General features: G+C 50.6%; 3 protein-coding genes across 3 annotated transcripts in view; 1 reads left to right on the top strand and 2 right to left on the bottom strand.

Moving 5' to 3' along the window:
* SMDT1 (single-pass membrane protein with aspartate rich tail 1) overlaps positions 1–23,294 on the bottom strand; it is a 155,480-nt gene that overhangs the window by 33,729 nt on the left and 98,457 nt on the right. The gene's annotated exons all lie outside the window — the stretch shown is intronic.
* LOC308658656 (cytochrome P450 2D17-like) lies at positions 8,537–13,112 on the bottom strand (the record flags this gene model as incomplete). The annotated part of the gene is made up of 10 exons (XM_081311473.1): positions 8,537–8,715; positions 8,806–8,947; positions 9,401–9,588; positions 9,789–9,930; positions 10,108–10,284; positions 10,706–10,866; positions 10,955–11,107; positions 11,361–11,532; positions 12,417–12,672; positions 13,081–13,112. The coding sequence occupies 10 exons, from the start codon at positions 13,110–13,112 to the stop codon at positions 8,537–8,539; spliced, it is 1,602 nt and encodes a 533-aa protein (XP_081167599.1).
* LOC308658562 (cytochrome P450 2D17-like) lies at positions 18,667–23,236 on the top strand (the record flags this gene model as incomplete). Its single annotated transcript, XM_081311323.1, has 10 exons — positions 18,667–18,698; positions 19,107–19,356; positions 20,240–20,411; positions 20,665–20,817; positions 20,906–21,066; positions 21,488–21,664; positions 21,842–21,983; positions 22,184–22,371; positions 22,826–22,967; positions 23,058–23,236. 10 exons carry the CDS (start codon positions 18,667–18,669, stop codon positions 23,234–23,236), a joined length of 1,596 nt encoding a protein of 531 aa, XP_081167449.1.

Below are 23,294 nucleotides of genomic sequence, written 5' to 3'. Positions count from 1 at the left end.
AAAGAAATTAAAGGCATAAAAATTGGAAAAGAAGAACTTAAATTATCACTATTTGCAGATGACATGATTCTATACCTAGAAGACCCAAAAGGGTCTACAAAGAAACTACTAGAACTAATAAATGAATTCAGCAAAGTGGCAGGATATAAAATCAACATGCATAAATCAAAGGCATTTCTGTATATCAGCGACAAAACTTCTGAAATGGAAATGAGGAAAACCACTCCATTCACAATATCCTCAAAAAAAATAAAATACTTGGGAATCAACCTAACAAAAGAGGTGAAAGATTTATACAATGAAAACTACAGAACCCTAAAGAGAGAAGTAGAAGAAGATCTTAGAAGATGGAAAAATATACCCTGTTCATGGATAGGCAGAACTAACATTATCAAAATGACGATATTACCAAAAGTTCTATATAGGTTTAATGCAATGCCAATCAAAATCCCAACGGCATTTCTTGTAGAAATAGATAAAGCAATCATGAAATTCATATGGAAAAATAAAAGACACAGAATAGCAAAAGCAATTCTAAGCAGGAAGTGTGAATCAGGTGGTATAGCGATACCAGATTTCAAACTATATTACAGAGCAATAGTGACAAAAACAGCATGGTACTGGTACCAAAACAGGCGGGTGGACCAATGGTATAGAATAGAGGACACAGAGACTAATCCACAAAGTTACAACTATCTTATATTTGATAAAGGGGCTAAAAGCATGCAATGGAGGAAGGATAGCATCTTCAACGAATGGTGTTGGGAAAACTGGAAATCCATATGCAACAAAATGAAACTGAATCCCTTTCTCTCGCCATGCACAAAAATTAACTCAAAATGGATCAAGGAGCTTGATATCAAATCAGAGACTCTGCGTCTGATAGAAGAAAAAGTTGGCTCCGATCTACATATTGTGGGGTCGGGCTCCAAATTCCTTAATAGGACACCCATAGCACAAGAGTTAATAACAAGAATCAACAAATGGGACTTAATTAAACTTAAAAGTTTTTTCTCAGCAAGAGAAACAATAAGAGAGGTAAATAGGGAGCCTACATCCTGGGAACAAATTTTTATTCCTCACACTTCAGATAGAGCCCTAATATCCAGAGTATACAAAGAACTCAAAAAATTAGACAATAAGATAACAAATCACCCAATCAACAAATGGGCCAAGGACCTGAACAGACACTTCTCAGAGGAGGATATACAATCAATCAACAAGTACATGAAAAAATGCTCACCATCTCTAGCAGTCAGAGAAATGCAAATCAAAACCACCCTAAGATACCATCTCACTCCAGTAAGATTGGCAGCCAATATGAAGTCAAACAACAAGTGCTGGCGAGGATGTGGAGAAAAGGGTACACTTGTACGTTGCTGGTGGGACTGCAAATTGGTGCGGCCAATTTGGAAAGCAGTTTGGAGATTCCTGGGAAAGCTGGGAATGGAACCACCATTTGACCCAGCTATTGCCCTTCTCGGACTATTCCCTGAAGACTTTAAAAGAGTATGCTACAGGGATACTGCCACATCGATGTTCATAGCAGCACAATTCACAATAGCTAGACTGTGGAACCATCCCAGATGCCCTTCAATAGATGAATGGATTAAAAAAATGTGGCATCTATACACAATGGAGTACTATGCAGCAATAAAAAACGACAAAATCATAGAATTTGCAGGGAAATGGATGGCACTAGAGCAGATTATACTTAGTGAAGCTAGCCAATCCCTAAAAAACAAATACCAAATGTCTTCTTTGATATAATGAGAGCATCTATGAACAGAGCAGGGAGGAAGAGCAGGAAGAAAAGATTAACATTAAACAGAGACATGAGATGGGAGGGAAAGGGAGAGAAAAGGGAAATTGCATGGAAATGAAGGGAGACCCTCATTGCTATACAAAATTACATATAAGAGGTTGTGAGGGGAATGGGAAAATAAACAAGGAGAGAAATGAATTACAGTAGATGGGGTAGAGAGAGAAGATGGGAGGGCAGGGGAGGGGGGATAGTAGGGGATAGGAAAGGTAGCAGAATACAACAATTACTAATAGGGCATTATGTAAAATTGTGGATGTGTAACCGACGTGATTCTGCAATCTGCATTTGGGGTAAAATTGGGGGTTCATAACCGAATTCAGTCTAATGTATGAAATATGATATGTCAAGAGCTTTGTAATGTTGTGAACAACCAATAATAAAATAAAATAAAAAGAATTTGTAGGCCATGCTTTGCAAGGACAGAGGTGTTACAAAATTAGTTCAGAAAAGTCACTAAGCAAAGTAGCAACTATAACAAGCAACAATAATAAACTCTGCACAAAGAAAATAACCTCATTTATATAAGTTCCATAGAACAGTATTTGAAATGTCCAATTTAAAAAAAAGTTATTTTAATGTAACAGAAGATGTTCGCTTGTGTTAGCACGGACTGGAAATAACAAAAGAGAGATTCTTAGGCAAAAATGCCTGATAACTATCTATAGAAACTGCCAAAACAAGAAGTTTTTGTCAGTTTAAGGCCTACAGACCGTCCTAACTTCCTACACAGGTAGACTTAATGAATGTTTGCTAGTGTAATTATCTAGCCCTAAATAACAAAGAGATCTTTACTGAACACAGAGGTCATGTCAATAAAGATATTTTACAAGAATCAGATGACATTACCTAACATAACTAAATGTTGTGTCTACATTCCTGATAACTCTGACAAGGTTAAAGATTTATGTTCCCTAAAAAAGGGCCTTATTAGGCTTTGTTAGGCCTTATTATGGGGACAATTTCCCAGGCTTCCACCTCCTGGTAAACAATTGTGAATTTCTATCATTTTCATGATATTCATGGACAGGTTCCAGATGCTACAACTGCTATTTTGTATTAATTTTATTTCAGTACTCATGTCTTTTTGTTTAGCTCATAGAAGGCCCAACCCCAGGTGAATTTACAACTTGTTCTTCCTGAACCAGATTATTACCATAAACTCCTTGACCCACTCAGTTTCTAAAAGGGGACTCCAAACTTCTCGCCCCACTGCACATCGCCCCCTCTCAGCTCAAAGCAGCAAGAACAGTCATCATCCTTTTTCCTTACAGCAGTAGGAGGTCCCTAACAAACATTAGAGGGGAAATTATGGTAAGTATAGATGTTCACCAATATGTCTAGCTCAGGAAGACGTGCCTGGGGAACTAATCCCAAGATCACCCTGAGTGATCTCCAAGAGAGAGACACTTGCTTCTACAACCCAATTTATAAGTGAGACAACTCCCCTTTTACCAAAAGTTGTGCTTCCTGGGTCCCACTTTAATCAACCACTGAGCCATACTTTCTTGTTCCTACCAAAGGAACTCAGTTTACCTGCATGTCTGAACTAACTCCTTGCCTAAATCTCCAAACTGTCATTAACTCTGAACTATGTATCACAACCCATCTTTTTCCTCAAACCTACTATTTTGATGGAATAGAAGAAAACACCTGGACTTATTAGAAGGCCAGGGCCCACTGATTTACCAACACAGAAGGGCTGCCCTCATTTTAGTTCCCCTCCTGTCTGGCTTGGGACTAGCTGGATCTACTGTTTTAGGAACTGCAGCTCTTATTCAGGCTCTGAAAATTTTAAATCCCTCAGCCACCAAATATATGTAGACTTAGGAGAACTAGAAAGGTAAATTTCCAAACTAGAAGCTTCACTAGATTCTCTGGCAGAAATGGTCTTACAAAATAGACAGGACCTAGATCTTCTCTTTTTAAAATAAGGAGGACTTTGTATGGCCCTAGGGGAAACTTGTTGTTTCTATACAAACCATTCTGGGATAATAAAAGACAGTTTGGCACTAGTGAGAAACAGGTTTTGTTTTTTTTTTTTTTTTAAAGGGAAAAAATACACGAGAAGTCTCAGGTAACTGGTTCCAAAACCTATTCTCATGGCCCCCTTGGTTGACTACCATCATCTCAGCCATAGCTTTGCCCTTAGTTCTTCTCCTGATTGCAATAACTGTAGGACTCTACCTCTTAAAAAACTCTCCAAAATCATATACACAAGAGTGTAGGTGAGGTCCGATTATGGTCTTGTGAGCCCAGGATGGTCCCTTAGAAAAAAGGGAAGAAACTAAGACCTAAGGATGTGCAAGATTGACATCAAGCCTACTAAAACCAGTGGGGAATGTGATAGTCAAGCCAAAGTGACTCCATTTTGTAAAACAACTGTGCCAAAAAGGTCATGACTGGGAAAGTTGTTCTTTTCCTTTTACTATAGAAACCCTTAAGAACACGGAACTACTTAATGGGGCACTGTTTCTAAAACTAGGGTAACGGGGCTGTGTTTCTGTAACTGGGGTAACGGGGCTGTGTTTCTGTAACTGGGGTGCCTGGGCTAATTATGATTGATTAAGCGTCCCACCACCTGACTGCCCTCTCCCACTTCTGTAACTTGGCTTGCTTGCATTGGCTGGACCCCCAAATGTCCTTTCTGTGGTTTTCAGGCTTATAAGGAGTGCCCTTGCAATTGTTCGGGGCTGATCAGGGGAATAGTTTTATGTTCTGGTCAGTTGCCACTAGTATGCTTCAGTAGAGGCTTGATTCAATTAAATGTGAGTGGTCTGGGAGTCAGTTTATGAAACCCCAGGACGATGCTTTAACTATAATACTACCACTGAGCTACAGCCCCAGCCCCGATATGCCATTCTTTTTATGGCTGAGTAATACTCCACTGTTTATCACATTTTCATTTGTCAAGAGCCATCCGTGGACTATATGTGGACCAAATCAGCATGGAAGCCCACTGAATAGAAAATCTGCTATTTGGGAACTCCCAGTGGCAATCCCACTGGTCAGATCGCCCAGGTAAGCGTGAGTCCTACTCAGCTCTGCCAGGTCCCTCAGAGCGCCAGAGATGGGGTGACCTGCTGCAGCCACACAGCCCCTCTGAGATGGGTGTAGCCTGCCAAGATGCCAGTCAATTTGTTGACTGCAAGGCCTCATGAAGCAGGACTCCACCCCGAAACCTCATCCCTGCTTTTGATGTGCCCCTTCAGTAAAACCACCAGAACCATTTTCTAATTGTTCAGCTCCAGATCCTATGCAGGCTGGACCTAGCAAGTGCTCTGCATTTAAAACTATTTTTCTGACTTTGTCTTTTATTTCTTTAGTAATTATTCCAGACTCTATTTTCTCAGGTGGCATATACCCTCTTGGGCAGGAAAATGTACCCTGGCAAGTCACTGACAGCCTCACGGTAACTCATTGTCTACCCACCGACAGCCATCTAGGTTGATCCTGTACTGTGGACGTGCAGCAATAAACCCGAGCAGGCAGGAATCTCTGCAACATGCTAATGGGCCACACTGGAGGCCTACTGTTAGTTTTCTGAGGACCCACCACACTGTTCTCCGTAATGGCTCTACTGACTTAGGTTGCCACCAATAGTGTGAGAGACTTCCCCTTTCTCCACATCCTTGCCAGTATTTCTTTTGTGTTTTGGATACCAGACATTTCAACGGGTTGAGATCATATGTCACTTTGGTCTTGATTTCCTTCAAAGCTAGAGTTTTTGAGCATTTTTCCATAAATTAATGAACCATTTGGATTTTTTTAGGGCTATCATATCATTTTCCCATTTTTTAAAAATATTTATTTTTTAGTTGTATATGGACACAATACCTTAATTTTATTTATTTTTATGTGGTGCTGAGGCTCAAACCCAGTGCCTTGCGAGTGCTCTACCACCGAATGGTAGAGTGATCTACCACTGAGCCACACCTCAGCCATCATTCATCCATTTTTAATCAGATTTTTCATTCCTATTCTGGATTTCTGGATATCAATCCTTTGTTGGATGAGTAGGTTGTAAGGTTTTTCTTTCTTTCTCATTTTGTAGGTTGCGTCTTCCCTCTGTTGATGGCTTCCTTGGATGTGCAGAAGCTTCTCAGTTTGATACAATCCTGTTGTTATATTCTCACATTCTGCTCTCTAGGTGCCAATGCATGTCCCCCTGGGCCCAGAAAGCAAACAGGTGACAGCCACAGCGGGATACAGGAGCCCTGGCCACCGCCTCCTGCTCTACCTACACCTCTGGCCAGCTGGGCCAGGTGCAGGAAGCAGGCACGCAGGCCACTGCAGGCAAAGCATGGGGACAACCAGGTGGAGTGCCCATGTGCCACTATCCACTGCAAATGGTGCAGCCAGACCAGGCTTGGTGCTGACACACTTGTGGCCAGGCCCCATCTTGCAAACCCCACACTGAGCACCGCAGGGCCTCCTCCCAATCTCGCACAGGCCCGCCAAATTTGAGGGCCCAAGGGGTATTAGAAAAATAAAGACTCACACACGTGGAGATTTTGAAGATAAAGCTGGGGTCAGGAGGAGAAGCAGATCTAGAGGTAAGCCAGCAAGCTTTATTTATGTATGTCTCCTTAGGTTAAAGACTATGCAAGCATGATTCTTTGTATGCCGGAAAGTTACAGAACTAGAGACATCTATGCAGCTGTCCCACAGTTGAGTGTGCAATGTCAGGAGCTTGGCGGAGTGCTCAAGGGGGCCCATTGTTTAAAGTTACTGTTAAGCAGACAGGCCGGGGAGCAGAGGTGCTGGTGATGCTGTGATTGTCTACGAGGACAGTTACTCTGTCCCCAGGAGCTGTGTACCTGGGGTCAAGGCCAAAGCTGATAAGACTCCTCCGCAAAGCCTCCTCATGCAGGGCGTTGCCAGAGGAACTAGGCATCCTGTGCCCTTGCACGGGAACTTTCCCACTATCAGGCTCACCACAGTCATGAGGTCACCAGAGACCCCAATCTCAGCCACTTCTCTCCCATTCTCTGTCACCACTTTCCACATCTTTCCCTTTTTTATTTTTTAAATGAAGACCTGCGTCCACAGCTAGCAGGGCAGAGCCGAGTCTTGCCTGGCTATGAGGAAGATTCCGGAAAACGTCCACCTGAGCAGAGTGCTGAGGCACTTGTGGTCCCCCTGGAGGTCACTCGTAGGCCCAAAGGCCTCAGGGACGTGTAGCCTGCCCAAGTGACACTGATATCATAGCAAGTTGACCCCCTCATAGGCTGGGTTAGGAAATGTCTTCTACGCCTCAATTTTTCAGAAATTTTGAAAAGGGGCATCTCAGAACAAAGTGGCAGTGACAAGACTGGTTTATTGAACGTCAGAATAAACAATAGAAGAGAGATGAAGGAAGTACACCACAGAGTGGCAGCAGAGAAACCCCATGAAAACGGAACCACTTGAAAACCGTCAACCAAATTGACCAACCACTGACCACAGGAGTAAGGAGGAAAATTAAGACATCAGACCCGAAGGCGGGGACATTACTTATGGTTCCACAGAAATAGAGGATGGAAGGAATTACGGGACAGAGCCTCGTGCCTGCAGCTGCCCACACCATGTGAGATGGACAGTCCCAGAGACACAAGGGCTACCAAGACTAGAGCAGGAAGAACAAAAGCTGAGCAGGTCCTTAACTAGCGAGAAGATTGAGTCAGCAATTGAAAATCTACCAACGAAGAAAAGCTCAGGACTGTGCAGCTTCACTGGTAACCCTGCCCATTGTTTAGAGAACTGATGCAGAGCTGGGGCTGGGGCGTGCCTCGCACATGGGAAGCACTGAGTTCCATCCTCAGCACCACGTACAAATAAATAAATAAAGGGATTGTGCACACCTACAATTAAAGTAGTGGAAAAAAAAACTTATATAAATCCTTTTCAAAATTTCTGAAAAATTGAGGAGTAGGAAACATTTCCTAACCCAGCCTATGGGGGGTCAACTTCTATGATACCAATGTCACTCAAAAATGCTACAAGGAAAGAAAACTGCAGATCACTATCCCTTAGGAATATTGATTCAGAGAGCTTCAATAAAATACTAGTGGGCAGAGGCTGTAGCTCAGTGGTAGAGCACCTGCCTAGCAAGCATCAGACACACTCAACACCTTAGCAAATTGATTTGTTCCTTTGTGCACTACTAGGGACATGCTAGGAAAGTGCTCTGTCACTGAATCACATTCCCAGCTGCCTAGCAAACTGATTTTAATTATGTACCACAAAAGTATATGCTACGACAAAGTGGGATTTATTCCTAGGATTTATTCCACGTGAAAATTCATCATGGTAAACACACATGAACATGCCGAAAGAAAAAAATCCACGTGATTATCTTAATGGGAAAAAATATCTGACAAGACGCCAAAAAGATTCATGATAAGAACATTCCTCAAGCCAGACACGGTGGTGCATACCTATAACCTCATTTACTCAAAAGGCTGAAAGAGTGCTGGGGATGTGGCTCAGTGGCTAAGTGCCCCTGGGTTCAATCCCTGGTACAAAAGGGAGATTTAAAAAAGGGGGGGGGGAGGAAAAGTGATTCAGCAAAGTAGCAGGATTTAAAAAAAGCAGGGGACGAGGGTTGGCTTCAGACACGTGGCTGAGGACCCAACAGAGCCAGGGGCATCTCAGAACAAAGTGGCAGTGACAAGACTGATTTATTGAACATCAGAGCCCCGTCTGGAGGCAGGGTTGGGGTCTACACCTCCTCTAGCGGGGCTCAGCACACAGTTGGTAGGGGGATGGGGTCACTATGGTACCAAACACGCCATAGTCACTGGGCCGGGCTTGTCCAGGGGGCACCGAGAAGCTAAAGCGCTGCAGGAGGCAGGTGAAGAAGAGGAAGAGCTCCATGCGGGCCAGGGGCTCCCCGAGGCACACACGGCGGCCTGTGGGGGGGGCACGGGCTCAGTCAGCCTGTCCCTGGCCTCCACCCCTCCAAGGAGCCCTGGGGAGGGACAGGGAGGCCCCACAGGCACCTGCTGAGAAAGGCATGAAGGCCTCCCGCTTCACAAAGTGGCCCTGGGCATCCAGGAAGTGTCCAGGGTGAAAGTGGAGGGGCTTCTCCCAGACGGTCTCATCCTTCAGCACAGACGACAGGTTGGTGATGAGCATGGTCCCCTGGAGGAGATGCCTGCCATGAGCAGGGACTGGGAGGGGGATGTCAGGACCTGACCACTGAACCAGGGTGGGCAGACTCTAGTTGGTCTACACTGAACCCTTGGAAGTAACCCTCAGAGCGAAAGATTCTCAACATCCTTGTGGACATGATGGCAGGGCCAGGTGACAAGGGCCCTGTTGACACCCATACTAACCTCTGTCCCCGAGCACTGCAGTTGCTACAACAATCTGAGGCACGTTTTAATCTACTTCCCCCCAACAACCTGGGCTCTGTGGTTCTGCGCTGGCCTGGCGGCTTCTCTGCTTCCCAGACCCACTCAGGCTGGGCCAGGTGGTGCCAGGGGAACTGGGAATCAGGGGAACTAGATGCAGTCCTCCTTCCCCTGGCAGTGTCCATGCTGGGCCACTAGCTTATTGGTCACTCGGAGCTTGGGAGGAGGGCACCAGGCCTACCTTGGGGATGAAGAAGCCCTGCAACTCAATGTCACGGGTTGTCAAGTGGGGCACACCTAGAGGGACAAGGTCTCCAAAACGCTGCACCTCGTGAATCACAGCCATGGTGAAGGGCATGCGGGCCTGGTCCCCCATCTCTGGCTGCCGCACCTGCCCTATCACTTCATCAATCTCCTGTTGGACGCGGCCTGGACAGAGAAGCAACCCCTCAGTATGTCAGCACCCAGGGGCCTGCACCCTGACCCTCTCCCATCTCAGGGCTGTGTCCAGCTTAGCAGGATATCAGGCTTATTGTGGACTGGGTCAGCTTATGCTTGGAGACACAGATGTCCCACTTAAAATGAGGGGACCTTTTGTCTCGAAGCTCTCCCTCCCCATCCCAGCTCACGCTGCACGTCCGGGTGCAGAATCATGAGCAGGAGGGCCCAGGCCAGCGTGGACGAGGTGGTCACCATCCCCGCGGTGAACAGGTCAAGCACCACGATGCGCAGGTTCTCATCATTGAAGCTGCTCTCAGGGCTCCCCTTGGCCTGTGCAGAGGCAGACACAGTGGGCTCAGGAGCCAAGGAAGAAAGTCACCAAATGACCTCCCAGTCTACACCCATCAGACCAGGTGCTGGGTGACGGGGCACCACATTGCCCATTCTTGAGCCTCACAGGACCCTCAGCCCACGTCCCCTAGCCCATCTCAGGCAGCCCCACCTCACCTTCTCCACCTCCACCAGGAAGGCGTCAGTCAGGTCTCGCGGTGGCTGGGCTGGGTCCCAGGTCATCCTGTGCTCCTCCAACAGCTCATCCACCATGGCCATGAAGGCCTTCTGTGCAGGGAAGACCCTGCCAGGCAGCCCTGGGATGCGCAGGAGCACTGGGACCACATTCAGCACCTGTGACAGCCACAGAGGGGACCTGGGTCCTTCCTGTGCTCCTCACTCTCCTGGAACACACTCAGGTCCCAGCTTCCTCCAGGGTGGACCCGGGCCTGCCTGTCCCACCCAGTGACCAGCTCCCTCCCCAGAGCCAGCCTCCAAGCTCTCTGCTGGCCTGGGCTGCCAGAAGGAGCAGCCCACCATGGGAATCTCAAGCTTGTGTGTTAGCTGGACAGTGGGCACGGGCTCATTTTCCTCTCCTGGAGCCCTCTGACCCTGGCCCACCTGTCCTGTTTCTGTTTGAGATGTGCTCACCTCCAGGCCTTCCCTCTTACAGTGTCCTCTCCAGGATGCCCTCTCCCATCGCCCCTGCATGCTAACCCTGCTTGGAGTCTTGGTTGCAAAGAATTGGCCCTGCATAGTCCCCTGAACCCCTCACCATGGGCACCAAGCCGATTTCCTCCTTCAGCATGTCCTCCAGAAGGTCCAGCATCTTGGCCAAGCGCTGTTCATCATACTCGAAGCGGCGGGCATAGATGAGGGAGGAGATCACGTTGCACACTGCTCTCTTCAGCAGGGACATGGGGTTAAAGGGGCTTCCTGGGTGGGACCAGGCCAGTCATGGTGTGGCCCTGCCTCCCAGGCCTGCCCATCTCATCCCTGCTGTGTCCCTCAGCCCATCACTTACCAGCCTTGTTGGCAAAGGCCGTACAGAGGCAGCTGGCCTCCTTGGTCACCCACTGCTCCAGGGACTTCTTGCCCAGGCCAAAGTTGCGCATGGTGGACACGGAGAAGCGCCGCTGCTCGCGCCAGGCAGGCCCATAACTTGCAAAGATCACCCCTGAGAATGGCAAGGACAGCTTCTAAGCCTGAATCTGCCCAGACCCTTCTCCTCCCCTGATGTCATAGGATCCCTCTTCTACTCAGTTGGGACATATGCATCTCTGGCTTTTCTCTACCCAGGCCCGTGTGTCCACCCCTGAGTGGACACACGGGCCTGGGTAGAGTGAAGTCACTCATCCCTATTTCCAGGTATCAGCTGCCCACACCCATCCATCCCCCAGTTTTCCATTTCTTTGGCTGCTGAAATTTACCTTGAGACCGTGGTCCTAAGCCCAGGTGGTCATAGATGGACATCCACGGGCGGTCAGAGGTGTATTCGCTGTGGTTCACCAGCGCCTCCCGCACAGCGGCCAGCCCATTGAGCACAATGACAGGCTTCCAGGCCAGCTGCAGGCTGAACACGTCACCAAAACGGAACCGCATCTGTAGGCAAAAGGGACACGTATTTGTCCAGCTGAACTCCCTGCTGGGCTGCAGACCTTCACCTCAACACAAAAGACCCAGGGACTCTGCAGTGTGCCAACTCCGGGACGAGACCTGGTATTGACATGTGGGAACATGAGGCTGGGAGTCACACCCTGTAAAGTGGACTAACTCAGTTTGGATCCAACTTTCTGGACGCGGCAACAAGGACCTTGCCAATCAGGATATTGTCACTAGCGGCCCACTGTACAGAGCAGGAGACAGGGTCACAGAGGGGAGCAGTGAGGCGCAAGCCCCCAGCACAGAAAAGTTGAAGTGGTCTCTGTCGACCTGTGTCCACCTCCAGTTCCTGACTGATGTGCTGCTCAGGACCCTGGCCCCTCCCCCATCCCCAAGACCTTTCCCTCTGATGGAATCACAAGGGACTGGGGCCTACACAATTTATACCTGTGCACCTGGATCCCAAACCCACTGCCAAGTCCAGTCCCACCTCCTGGCCTTTGTCCTCTCACACCTTTGCCCTTGGAAAGTTGAAAGTGTCCTCGGGCTCTGCCGTGCCATCTCCCAGGACGCCTCTCAGCCTGCTTCCTTTCACTGCACAACTCCTGGTCCACCTTGGCTTCACCCACCACCCATCTCTCTTCGTCCTGGGTTCCCTCCACAGTGATCCACCGGACTCTCCCTGACCCTTGGTGTAGGAGGTTACTGGGGATTAATCCCAGGGGCACTTAACCACTGAGTTACATTCTCAGCCCTTTCTATTGTTTATTCTGATGTAAGCTCTCACTACATCGCTCAGTCTACCTGGAACTTGTAATCCTCCTGCCTCAGCTACCTGAGATGCTGGGATCACAGGTGTGCCCCACCAAACCTGGCTCCTTTACCTTTTGGAAGGAGCTGGACATGTTCTGGAAGTCAATCTGCAGCAGGTTACCCAGCCCGGGCAGTGGCAGGGGGCCTGGCGGGTAGCGTGCAGCCCAGCGTTGGCGCCGGTGCATCAGGTCCACCAGGAGCAGGAAGACGGCCACAGCCACGGCCACACTCAGGGCCCACAGTGCGTCCCCAGTGAGCAGCCCCATGGCTGCCGTGCTGTCCACGAGCTCCTCTGGCACACCCGGCTCTCCTGGCCACTCTAGGTATCTGGGGCCAGGGAGGACAGTCTTGTTACACCCTGGGCACTTGACTGCCTGGGCCCTTCCCTTATAAAGGAGCTGAGGCTGCCCTTCGCCCTCTGCCTGGAGCCAACACACTCTGCTGACTGTGCAGGCAGAGAGTGCAGGGAGGGGCCAGGGCCGGGGCAGCCTCCCAGGCCCTTGGCCCTCCTGCCCTCTCCAGGTGGCACCCAGGGGAGGGCATGGAGACAGGGAATCACCCCCATCCCTGCACCTTACCCTCTGAAGGAGGCCCAGGCTCATCACAGCACCAAGGTGTGCCTTGAGCTGCCCTCCGCACCTCACAGGGCCCCCTCCCTGACGTGGCCACGCCTGCCCCTGAGCACTGCCCCTCCTTCCTTGCCTCCCCTCCCTCTCCACAGTGCCTTCCACTCACCTTTGCCATGCACACCAGCCTGGGTCCTCCATGAGGTCATGGTGATCCGGGAACCACGGGATAGGAGCACAGGTGGACCGAGCTCTCCAAGGGAACGAGGTTCTCCACCGGGATTAGTCCATTCCCAGCTGCTGGAATGAAATAGGGCAGGTCACCTTAGAAAGGAAGAGGCTGGCTGTGGTTTATGGTTCTAGAGGTTCCAGGCCTCACTGCGGGTGGTGGGTTCCTCTGGCCAAGTCCCGGTGACCCACATGGAGAGAGTCAGGAAGACTCGGCCAGCTGATCTCCCTCTGACAAAGCCCCCAGGATTCAATCCCTGGGCTGCCTGTCAGCGGCTTATCTAAGGCAGATGACTCTCCAAAGTTCCACTTTAAGCCCTGTGGTCGGATTCAGTTTCAGTTCTTAAACTGGGAACGGAATTTTAACAGATGACACTTTGGGGGACACGCAACCCTTACCCAAACTACAGCAGCGCTGGTTCCTCTCCCCTCTCACTGCACACTAGAACTCACACTCACACACAAACATATACATGCTCTTTCCACACCCACGACACCACCCATGCTCTGAGCACAGCCACAGGAACAGACTGGTCACACTATTCCCAGGCACATCTCAATGGAGGTTAATCTTCTTGCTGAGGATGGTGTTAGCCACCTAAAAACCTAAAGCCTGAATTAATTAGTGAATAACAAAGAAAAGGAGTCAGGAACGTATTTCCCAAGCAGAGCCCCTGACAGATCTAGTCCACATGAGAACGAGAGAAGGGAAGATGGCTCTGGTGGTTTATTTAAGGGGACACAGCAAAGGAGGGGATCAGGTTTCAAGGGCTGTGGGATGACTGGCAGTGGGCAGATTGATTGGCATCCTGGAAGGTCACACCCATCTCAGGTGCTGTGTGCAACATGGCAGAACAGTATAGAAATTCACAATATCCCTGGGCAGTTGACCAACGTCCACTGGTCAACATCAGATGTTTCTCACTAGGCTTTGATGTACGGTGCGCCACAGGCAACCCATGGAAGCCTCCTGACTGGCACAGCCCAGCACCAACAGCCTGGTTCTCAGTGATGCGACATTGCCTGGAACAGACTCTCCAGCCTGGAGACTGCTCCCAGGGAGCCTCAGGCCCCATTCCTGGGCTCTGGCCTGACACTGGCAGCTCTCATCTGGGTGTCAGCAGGTCACAGGAGGGTGGTGCACTGCCACAGTCTGGCTGGGCACAATCCATCTGTAAACGTCTAGAGAATTTTGAAGCAACAGAAAGGGACTCCCCACAAAGGAAGGAGCATCAATTACATTAGTATGTGATTTCGACTCACAACCTTAGAGGCCAGAACAGCAAGGACTCTCTCTCAGGAAGAGGCTGGAGGGAGCTATTCAGGCTTGGGAAGGGGCTTCTGACTCTACCCACTGGTGTGTCAGGAGACTAGTGAGTGCACTGTTGAGAGCCACAGCCGAAGGGGCCCCAGCAAACTTCCAGCTGCCAGCAAACTTCCAGCTGCCAGCTGATGATTGGCTCACAGCGGCCCCAGCAAACTTCTAGCTGCCAACTGATTGGCTCCTCTGCAGTGATGCTCATTGGGCTGTTTCCCCGCCCTTTCAGACCATGGAGCTGCTCATTGGGGGACTTTTTTGGGCTCTGCCACACGACCCAGCCAATCAGCCTCAAGAGCAGGAGGAGTGGGGGAGGTTGAGAGGCTTGTGGGAAGCCGGTGGTGGCAGTTGGGCTCTGAAGGTTTTTCCTGAGGAGCTGTGTGGTTTGGTGTGTGTGGTTCTAAAAAAAAACTTCATTTCTTTTGACAAGTGGCTCCTGAATTGTGCCCAGCCAGACTGCGGCATTTGGTGGCCCGTATGGGGAATGACTGAGGGTAAGTGATAAGGTAAACTGCTCGCCCCTGAGGGCAGGGCAAGAGGATGGGTAGCCATTTTAAGATTCTTCTTTTGTTTTGCTTCACTTTTGTTTTAAGTTGCCTGTCCCTGGAGATGTGTAAGATGGAAGAAAAACCACTCACATCTGAGGAACAGATAGGGAGAAAGGACGGATGGACATTTCAGGAGGATAGAAAGGCTATAATGATTTTTTGTTGTTCCAATTTTGTTTCACTCTGTTTCAGTCTTTTTTGGAGTTATATTCTTGGGTTGTATTATAGTAGAAATATTCAAGTAAAAGAGAAGGTCTCTTGAGCCAGTCAGACAGAGAAAGAAAGTGTAGAGCAGAAAAAGCCATCAGGGGGAAAGTTACAAGAGGAGACTGCTACTAACACCTTTCTATCACCAGAGGACGTAAGTGTCCAACTAACAAGGCCACCTCCATATGCTGGGATGCCCCCAACCCCTGCAGTTGATAGTTGGGATCCTGAGACAGGATCTCAAATATTAACATGCCCTGTATTTGAGGCAGGAGGGCAGCGAATTCATAATGCTTTAAATTTCAAAACAGTGAAGCAGCTAAAAGAGGCTGTAACAACCTACGGTCCTCAAGCACCCTTCACTGTAAGCATGGTTGAATCCATTAACAACTTGAACATAATGCCAGCAGATTGGGCTAATATGTGTAAAGCTGTGCTAAATGGAGGACAATACCTGTTATGGAAGGTTGCCAATGAGGAATTTTGCAAGGAGATGACTAGGCAAAATGCAGCAGCTGGTTATCCTCAGAGAAATCTAGATATGTTGTTAGGAAAGGGACCTTATGAGGATCAGCAGCAACAAATTGCATATGATCCTGGCGTATACGCACAAATTGCTGCAAATGTGGTTAGGGCATGGAAGACTTTACAAGGACATGGAGGTTTACAAGGTCAATTATCTAAGGTAATACAAGGAGCTAATGAACCTTATGCTGAATTTGTAGATAGGCTTATTCAAACAGCTACCAGAGTTTTTGGGAATACAGAACAAGCAAAGCCATTAATAAAACAACTGGCTTATGAGCAAGCGAATCGTTGGTGCAGAGAAGTCATTAGACCATGGAAACATGAAGATTTAAACACATATATTAAATTATGTAGAGACATTAATGAACAAGGGTAAGTCATGGCAGCTGCAGTACAACAGGCTTTAGATGCCAGAGACATTAATGAACAAGAGCAAGTCATGGCAGCTGCAGTAAAATAGGCTTTAGATGCCAGAGACATTAATGAACAAGGGCAAGTCATGGAAGCTGCAGTAAAACAGGCTTTAGATGCCAGGCCAAGAACATGCTACAATTGTGAACAAACAGGACATTTTAAAAGGAATTGCCCCGTAGGAGGAGGGTTTAACAAAACTAGGTATCAAAGGAGTAGAATACTGGGTATTTGCCCACAATGCCATAGAGGGAGACATTGGGCTAATGAATGCCGTTCTCAAACCACCATAGAGGGTACTCCATTATCAAAAAATGAACAAGGACCAGGTGTTTATCCACGATATCGTGGAGAAAGGCATCGGGCTCCATTGCCAAAAAATGGACAGGGGGACCCAATGTTCTGGGACCCAAGACCACAAATATATGGAGCACTGGAGGAACCCAGCAACCCCATCAGGGTATGCCCAGGACACATTGTCCATTAGATCCCTCATCAGACAAACCAGAGGGAGCGCAGGGTTGGACATCTGCGCCTCCACCAGATCAGTACTAACTCCAGAGATGGGAATTCAAATCATTCCCACAGGGGTAAAAGGACCTCTTCCCAAAGGAACAGTAGGCTTATTATTGGGACAAAGCTCTTCTACTCTAAAAGGACTTACGATAAGTCCTGGGGTAATTGATCCCGATTATGAAGGTGAAATAAAAATTATAGCCAGTTCTCCAAAGGGTATATCAGCAATTTCACCAGGAGATAGAATAGCACAGTTACTAATAATATCCAGCCTACATGATAAATTTTCCAGTCGTACCGTAGAAAGAGGTTCCAAGAGATTAGGCTCCACAGGTGTAGATTGGGCTATGCTTTCTTTAAATTTAGATTCTCGCCCCATGCTAAAACTAAATATTCAAGGACATGAATTTAATGGGCTACTGGATACAGGTACAGACCTTAGCATCATCTCTCATCAAGAATGGCCAAAACATTGGCCATTACAACAAGCCACTCAAACGCTTTGAGGCCTAGGAGAGGCGACTAATCCCCATAGAAGTGCAATGGTATTAGATTGGAAGGATTCTGAAGGATGTGAAGGAACATACAGCCATATGTATTGGATCATCTTCCCGTAAATTTATGGGGACGAGATGTCCTAGATCAATTAGGTTTGACATTAAGGAATAACATCAACCAAAATGCACCCACTATTATGACTAGACAAGGTTTTAGGAAAGGAAAAAGATTAGAAAAACAAGAACAAGGTATAGCAGCACCAATACAAATAGGTCAAGAAAGGAACTTTATTTTTAGAACCACACACACCAAACCACACAGCTCCTCAGGAAAAACCTTCAGAGCCCAACTGCCACCACCGGCTTCCCACAAGCCTCTCAACCTCCCCCACTCCTCCTGCTCTTGAGGCTGATTGGCTGGGTCATGTGGCAGAGCCAAAAAAAAGTCCCCCAATGAGCAGCTCCATGGTCTGAAAGGGCGGGGAAACAGCCCAATGAGCATCACTGCAGAGGAGCCAAACAGTTGGCAGCTAGAAGTTTGCTGGGGCCGCTGTGAGCCAATCATCAGCTGGCAGCTGGAAGTTTGCTGGCAGCTGGAAGTTTGCTGGGGCCCCTTCGGCTGTGGCTCTCAACAGTGCACTCACTAGTCTCCTGACACACCAGTGGGTAGAGTCAGAAGCCCCTTCCCAAGCCTGAATAGCTCCCTCCAGCCTCTTCCTGAGAGAGAGTCCTTGCTGTTCTGGCCTCTAAGGTTGTGAGTCAAAATCACATACTAATGTAATTGATGCTCCTTCCTTTGTGGGGAGTCCCTTTTTGTTGCTTCAAAATTCTCTAGACGTTTACAGATGGATTGTGCCCAGCCAGACTTCAAAATTCTCTAGACGTTTACAGATGGATTGTGCCCAGCCAGACTTCAAAATTCTCTAGATGTTTACAGATGGATTGTGCCCAGCCAGACTGTGGCAGTGCACCACCCTCCTGTGGCCTGCTGACACCCAGATGAGAGCTTCCAGTGTCAGGCCAGAGCCCAGGAATGGGGCCTGAGGCTCCCTGGGAGCAGTCTCCAGGCTGGAGAGTCTGTTCCAGGCAATGTCGCATCACTGAGAACCAGGCTGTTGGTGCTGGGCTGTGCCAGTCAGGAGGCTTCCATGGGTTGCCTGTGGCGCACCGTACATCAAAGCCTAGTGAGAAACATCTGATGTTGACCAGTGGACGTTGGTCAACTGCCCAGGGATATTGTGAATTTCTATACTGTTCTGCCATGTTGCACACAGCACCTGAGATGGGTGTGACCTTCCAGGATGCCAATCAATCTGCCCACTGCCAGTCATCCCACAGCCCCTGAAACCTGATCCCCACCTTTGCTGTGTCCCCTTAAATAAACCACCAGAGCCATCTTCCCTTCTCTCGTTCTCATGTGGACTAGATCTGTCAGGGGCTCTACTTGGGAAATACGTTCCTGACTCCTTTTCTTTGTTATTCACTAATTAATTCATGACCTCATGGAGGACCCACGCTGGTGTGCATGGCAAAGGTGAGTGGAAGGCACTGAGGAGAGGGAGGGGAGGCAAGGAAGGAGGGGCACTGCTCAGGGGCAGGCGTGGCCACATCAGGGAGGGGGCCCTGTGAGGAGTGGAGGGCAGCTCAAGGCACACCTTGGTGCTATGATGAGCCTGGGCCTCCTTCAGAGGGTAAGGTGCAGGGACGGGGGCAATTCCCTGTCTCCATGCCCTCCCCTGGGTGTCACCTGGAGAGGGCAGGAGGGCCAAGGGCCTGGGAGGCTGCCCCGGCCCCGGCCCCTCCCTGCACTCTCTGCCTGCACAGTCAACAGAGTGTGTTGGCTCCAGGCAGAGGGCGAAGGGCAGCCTCAGCCCCTTTATAAGGGAAGGGCCCAGGCAGTCAAGTGCCCAGGGTGTAACAAGACTGTCCTCCCTGGCCCCAGATACCTAGAGTGGCCAGGAGAGCCGGGTGTGCCAGAGGAGCTCGTGGACAGCACGGCAGCCATGGGGCTGCTCACCGGGGACACACTGTGGGCCGTGAGTGTGGCCGTGGCCGTCTTCCTGCTCCTGGTGGACCTGATGCACCGGCGCCAACGCTGGGCTGCACGCTACCCGCCAGGCCCCCTGCCACTGCCCGGGCTGGGTAACCTGCTGCAGATTGACTTCCAGAACATGCCCAGCTCCTTCCAAAAGGTAAAGGAGCCAGGTTTGGTGGGGCACACCTGTGATCCCAGCATCTCAGGTAGCTGAGGCAGGAGGATTGCAAGTTCCAGGTAGACTGAGCAATGCAGTGAGAGCTTACATCAAAATAAACAATAGAAAGGGCTGAGAATGTAACTCAGTGGTTAAGTGCCCCTGGGATTAATCCAAGTAACCTCCTACACCCAGGGTCAGGGAGAGTCTGGTGGATCACTGTGGAGGGAACCCAGGACGAAGAGAGATGGGTGGTGGGTGAAGCCAAGGTGGACCAGGAGTTGTGCAGTGAAAGGAAGCAGGCTGAGAGGTGTCCTGGGAGATGGCACGGCAGAGCCCGAGGACACTTTCAACTTTCCAAGGGCAAAGGTGTGAGAGGACAAAGGCCAGGAGGTGGGACTGGACTTGGCAGTGGGTTTGGGATCCAGGTGCGCAGGTATATATTGTGTAGGCCCCAGTCCCTTGTGATTCCATCAGAGGGAAAGGTCTTGGGGATGGGGGAGGGGCCAGGGTCCTGAGCAGCACATCAGTCAGGAACTGGAGGTGGACACAGGTCGACAGAGACCACTTCAACTTTTCTGTGCTGGGGGCTTGCGCCTCACTGCTCCCCTCTGTGACCCTGTCTCCTGCTCTGTACAGTGGGCCGCTAGTGACAATATCCTGATTGGCAAGGTCCTTGTTGCCGCGTCCAGAAAGTTGGATCCAAACTGAGTTAGTCCACTTTACAGGGTGTGACTCCCAGCCTCATGTTCCCACATGTCAATACCAGGTCTCGTCCCGGAGTTGGCACACTGCAGAGTCCCTGGGTCTTTTGTGTTGAGGTGAAGGTCTGCAGCCCAGCAGGGAGTTCAGCTGGACAAATACGTGTCCCTTTTGCCTACAGATGCGGTTCCGTTTTGGTGACGTGTTCAGCCTGCAGCTGGCCTGGAAGCCTGTCATTGTGCTCAATGGGCTGGCCGCTGTGCGGGAGGCGCTGGTGAACCACAGCGAATACACCTCTGACCGCCCGTGGATGTCCATCTATGACCACCTGGGCTTAGGACCACGGTCTCAAGGTAAATTTCAGCAGCCAAAGAAATGGAAAACTGGGGGATGGATGGGTGTGGGCAGCTGATACCTGGAAATAGGGATGAGTGACTTCACTCTACCCAGGCCCATGTGTCCACTCAGGGGTGGACACACGGGCCTGGGTAGAGAAAAGCCAGAGATGCATATGTCCCAACTGAGTAGAAGAGGGATCCTATGACATCAGGGGAGGAGAAGGGTCTGGGCAGATTCAGGCTTAGAAGCTGTCCTTGCCATTCTCAGGGGTGATCTTGGCCAGTTATGGGCCTGCCTGGCGCGAGCAGCGGCGCTTCTCCGTGTCCACCATGCGCAACTTTGGCCTGGGCAAGAAGTCCCTGGAGCAGTGGGTGACCAAGGAGGCCAGCTGCCTCTGTACAGCCTTTGCCAACAAGGCTGGTAAGTGATGGGCTGAGGGACACAGCAGGGATGAGATGGGCAGGCCTGGGAGGCAGGGCCACACCATGACTGGCCTGGTCCCACCCAGGAAGCCCCTTTAACCCCATGTCGCTGCTGAAGAGAGCAGTGTGCAACGTGATCTCCTCCCTCATCTATGCCCGCCGCTTCGAGTATGATGAACAGCGCTTGGCCAAGATGCTGGACATTCTGGAGGACACATTGAAGGAGGATTTCGGCTTGGTGCCCATGGTGAGGAGTTCAGGGGACTATCCAGGGACAATTCTGTGCAACCAAGACTCCCAGCAGGCTTAGCATGCAGGGGTGATGGGAGAGGGCATCCTGGAGAGGACACTGTAAGAGGGAAGGCCTGGAGGTGAGCACATCTCAAACAGTAGCAGGACAGGTGGGCCAGGGTCAGAGGGCTCCAGGAGAGGAAAATGAGCCCGTGCCCGCTGTCCAGCTAACACACAAGCTCGAGATTCCCATGGTGGGCTGCTCCTTCCGGCAGCCCAGGCCAGCAGAGAGCTTGGAGGCTGGCTCTGGGGAGGGAGCTGGTCACTGGGTGGGACAGGCAGGCCCGGGTCCACCCTGGAGGAGGCTGGGACCTGAGTGTGTTCCAGGAGAGAGAGGAGCACAGGAGGGACCCAGGTCCCCTCTGTGGCTGTCACAGGTGCTGAATGTGGTCCCAGTGCTCCTGCGCATCCCAGGGCTGCCTGGCAGGGTCTTCCCTGCACAGAAGGCCTTCATGGCCATGGTGGATGAGCTGTTGGAGGAGCACAGGATGACCTGGGACCCAGCCCAGCCACCGCGAGACCTGACTGACGCCTTCCTGGTGGAGGTGGAGAAGGTGAGGTGGGGCTGCCTGAGATGGGCCAAGGGAGGTGGGCTGAGGGTCCTGTGAGGACCAAGAATGGGCAATATTGGGCCCCGTCACCCAGCACCTGGTCTGATGGGTGTAGACTGGGAGGTCATTTGGTGACTTTCTTCCTTGGCTCCTGAGCCCACTGTGTCTGCCTCTGCACAGGCCAAGGGGAACCCTGAGAGCAGCTTCAATGATGAGAACCTGCGCATCGTGGTGCTTGACCTGTTCACCGCGGGGATGGTGACCACCTCGTCCACGCTGGCCTGGGCCCTCCTGCTCATGATCCTGCACCCGGACGTGCAGCGTGAGCTGGGATGGGGAGGGAGAGCTTCGAGACAAAAGGTCCCCTCATTTTAAGTGGGACATCTGTGTCTCCAAGCATAAGCTGACCCAGTCCACAATAAGCCTGATATCCTGCTAAGCTGGACACAGCCCTGAGATGGGAGAGGGTCAGGGTGCAGGCCCCTGGGTGCTGACATACTGAGGGGTTGCTTCTCTGTCCAGGCCGCGTCCAACAGGAGATTGATGAAGTGATAGGGCAGGTGCGGCAGCCAGAGATGGGGGACCAGGCCCGCATGCCCTTCACCATGGCTGTGATTCACGAGGTGCAGCGTTTTGGAGACCTTGTCCCTCTAGGTGTGCCCCACTTGACAACCCGTGACATTGAGTTGCAGGGCTTCTTCATCCCCAAGGTAGGCCTGGTGCCCTCCTCCCAAGCTCCGAGTGACCAATAAGCTAGTGGCCCAGCATGGACACTGCCAGGGGAAGGAGGACTGGCATCTAGTTCCCCTGATTCCCAGTTCCCCTGGCACCACCTGGCCCAGCCTGAGTGGGTCTGGGAAGCAGAGAAGCCGCCAGGCCAGCGCAGAACCACAGAGCCCAGGTTGTTGGGGGGAAGTAGATTAAAACGTGCCTCAGATTGTTGTAGCAACTGCAGTGCTCGGGGACAGAGGTTAGTATGGGTGTCAACAGGGCCCTTGTCACCTGGCCCTGCCATCATGTCCACAAGGATGTTGAGAATCTTTGGCTCTGAGGGTTACTTCCAAGGGTTCAGTGTGGACCAACTAGAGTCTGCCCAGCCTGGTTCAGTGGTCAGGTCCTGACATCCCCCTCCCAGTCCCTGCTCATGGCAGGCATCTCCTCCAGGGGACCATGCTCATCACCAACCTGTCGTCTGTGCTGAAGGATGAGACCGTCTGGGAGAAGCCCCTCCACTTTCACCCTGGACACTTCCTGGATGCCCAGGGCCACTTTGTGAAGCGGGAGGCCTTCATGCCTTTCTCAGCAGGTACCTGTGGGTCCTCCCTGTCCCTCCCCAGGGCTCCTTGGAGGGGTGGAGGCCAGGGACAGGCTGACTGAGCCCGTGCCCCCCCCACAGGCCGCCGTGTGTGCCTCGGGGAGCCCCTGGCCCGCATGGAGCTCTTCCTCTTCTTCACCTGCCTCCTGCAGCGCTTTAGCTTCTCGGTGCCCCCTGGACAAGCCCGGCCCAGTGACTATGGCGTGTTTGGTACCATAGTGACCCCATCCCCCTACCAACTGTGTGCTGAGCCCCGCTAGAGGAGGTGTAGACCCCAACCCTGCCTCCAGACGGGGCTCTGATGTTCAATAAATCAGT

Source organism: Spermophilus citellus (genome assembly GCF_964194105.1).
Source record: "Spermophilus citellus genome assembly, chromosome: 10".
Classification (NCBI taxonomy): Eukaryota; Metazoa; Chordata; class Mammalia; order Rodentia; family Sciuridae; genus Spermophilus; species Spermophilus citellus.
This window is presented reverse-complemented; position numbering and strand designations above follow the sequence as displayed.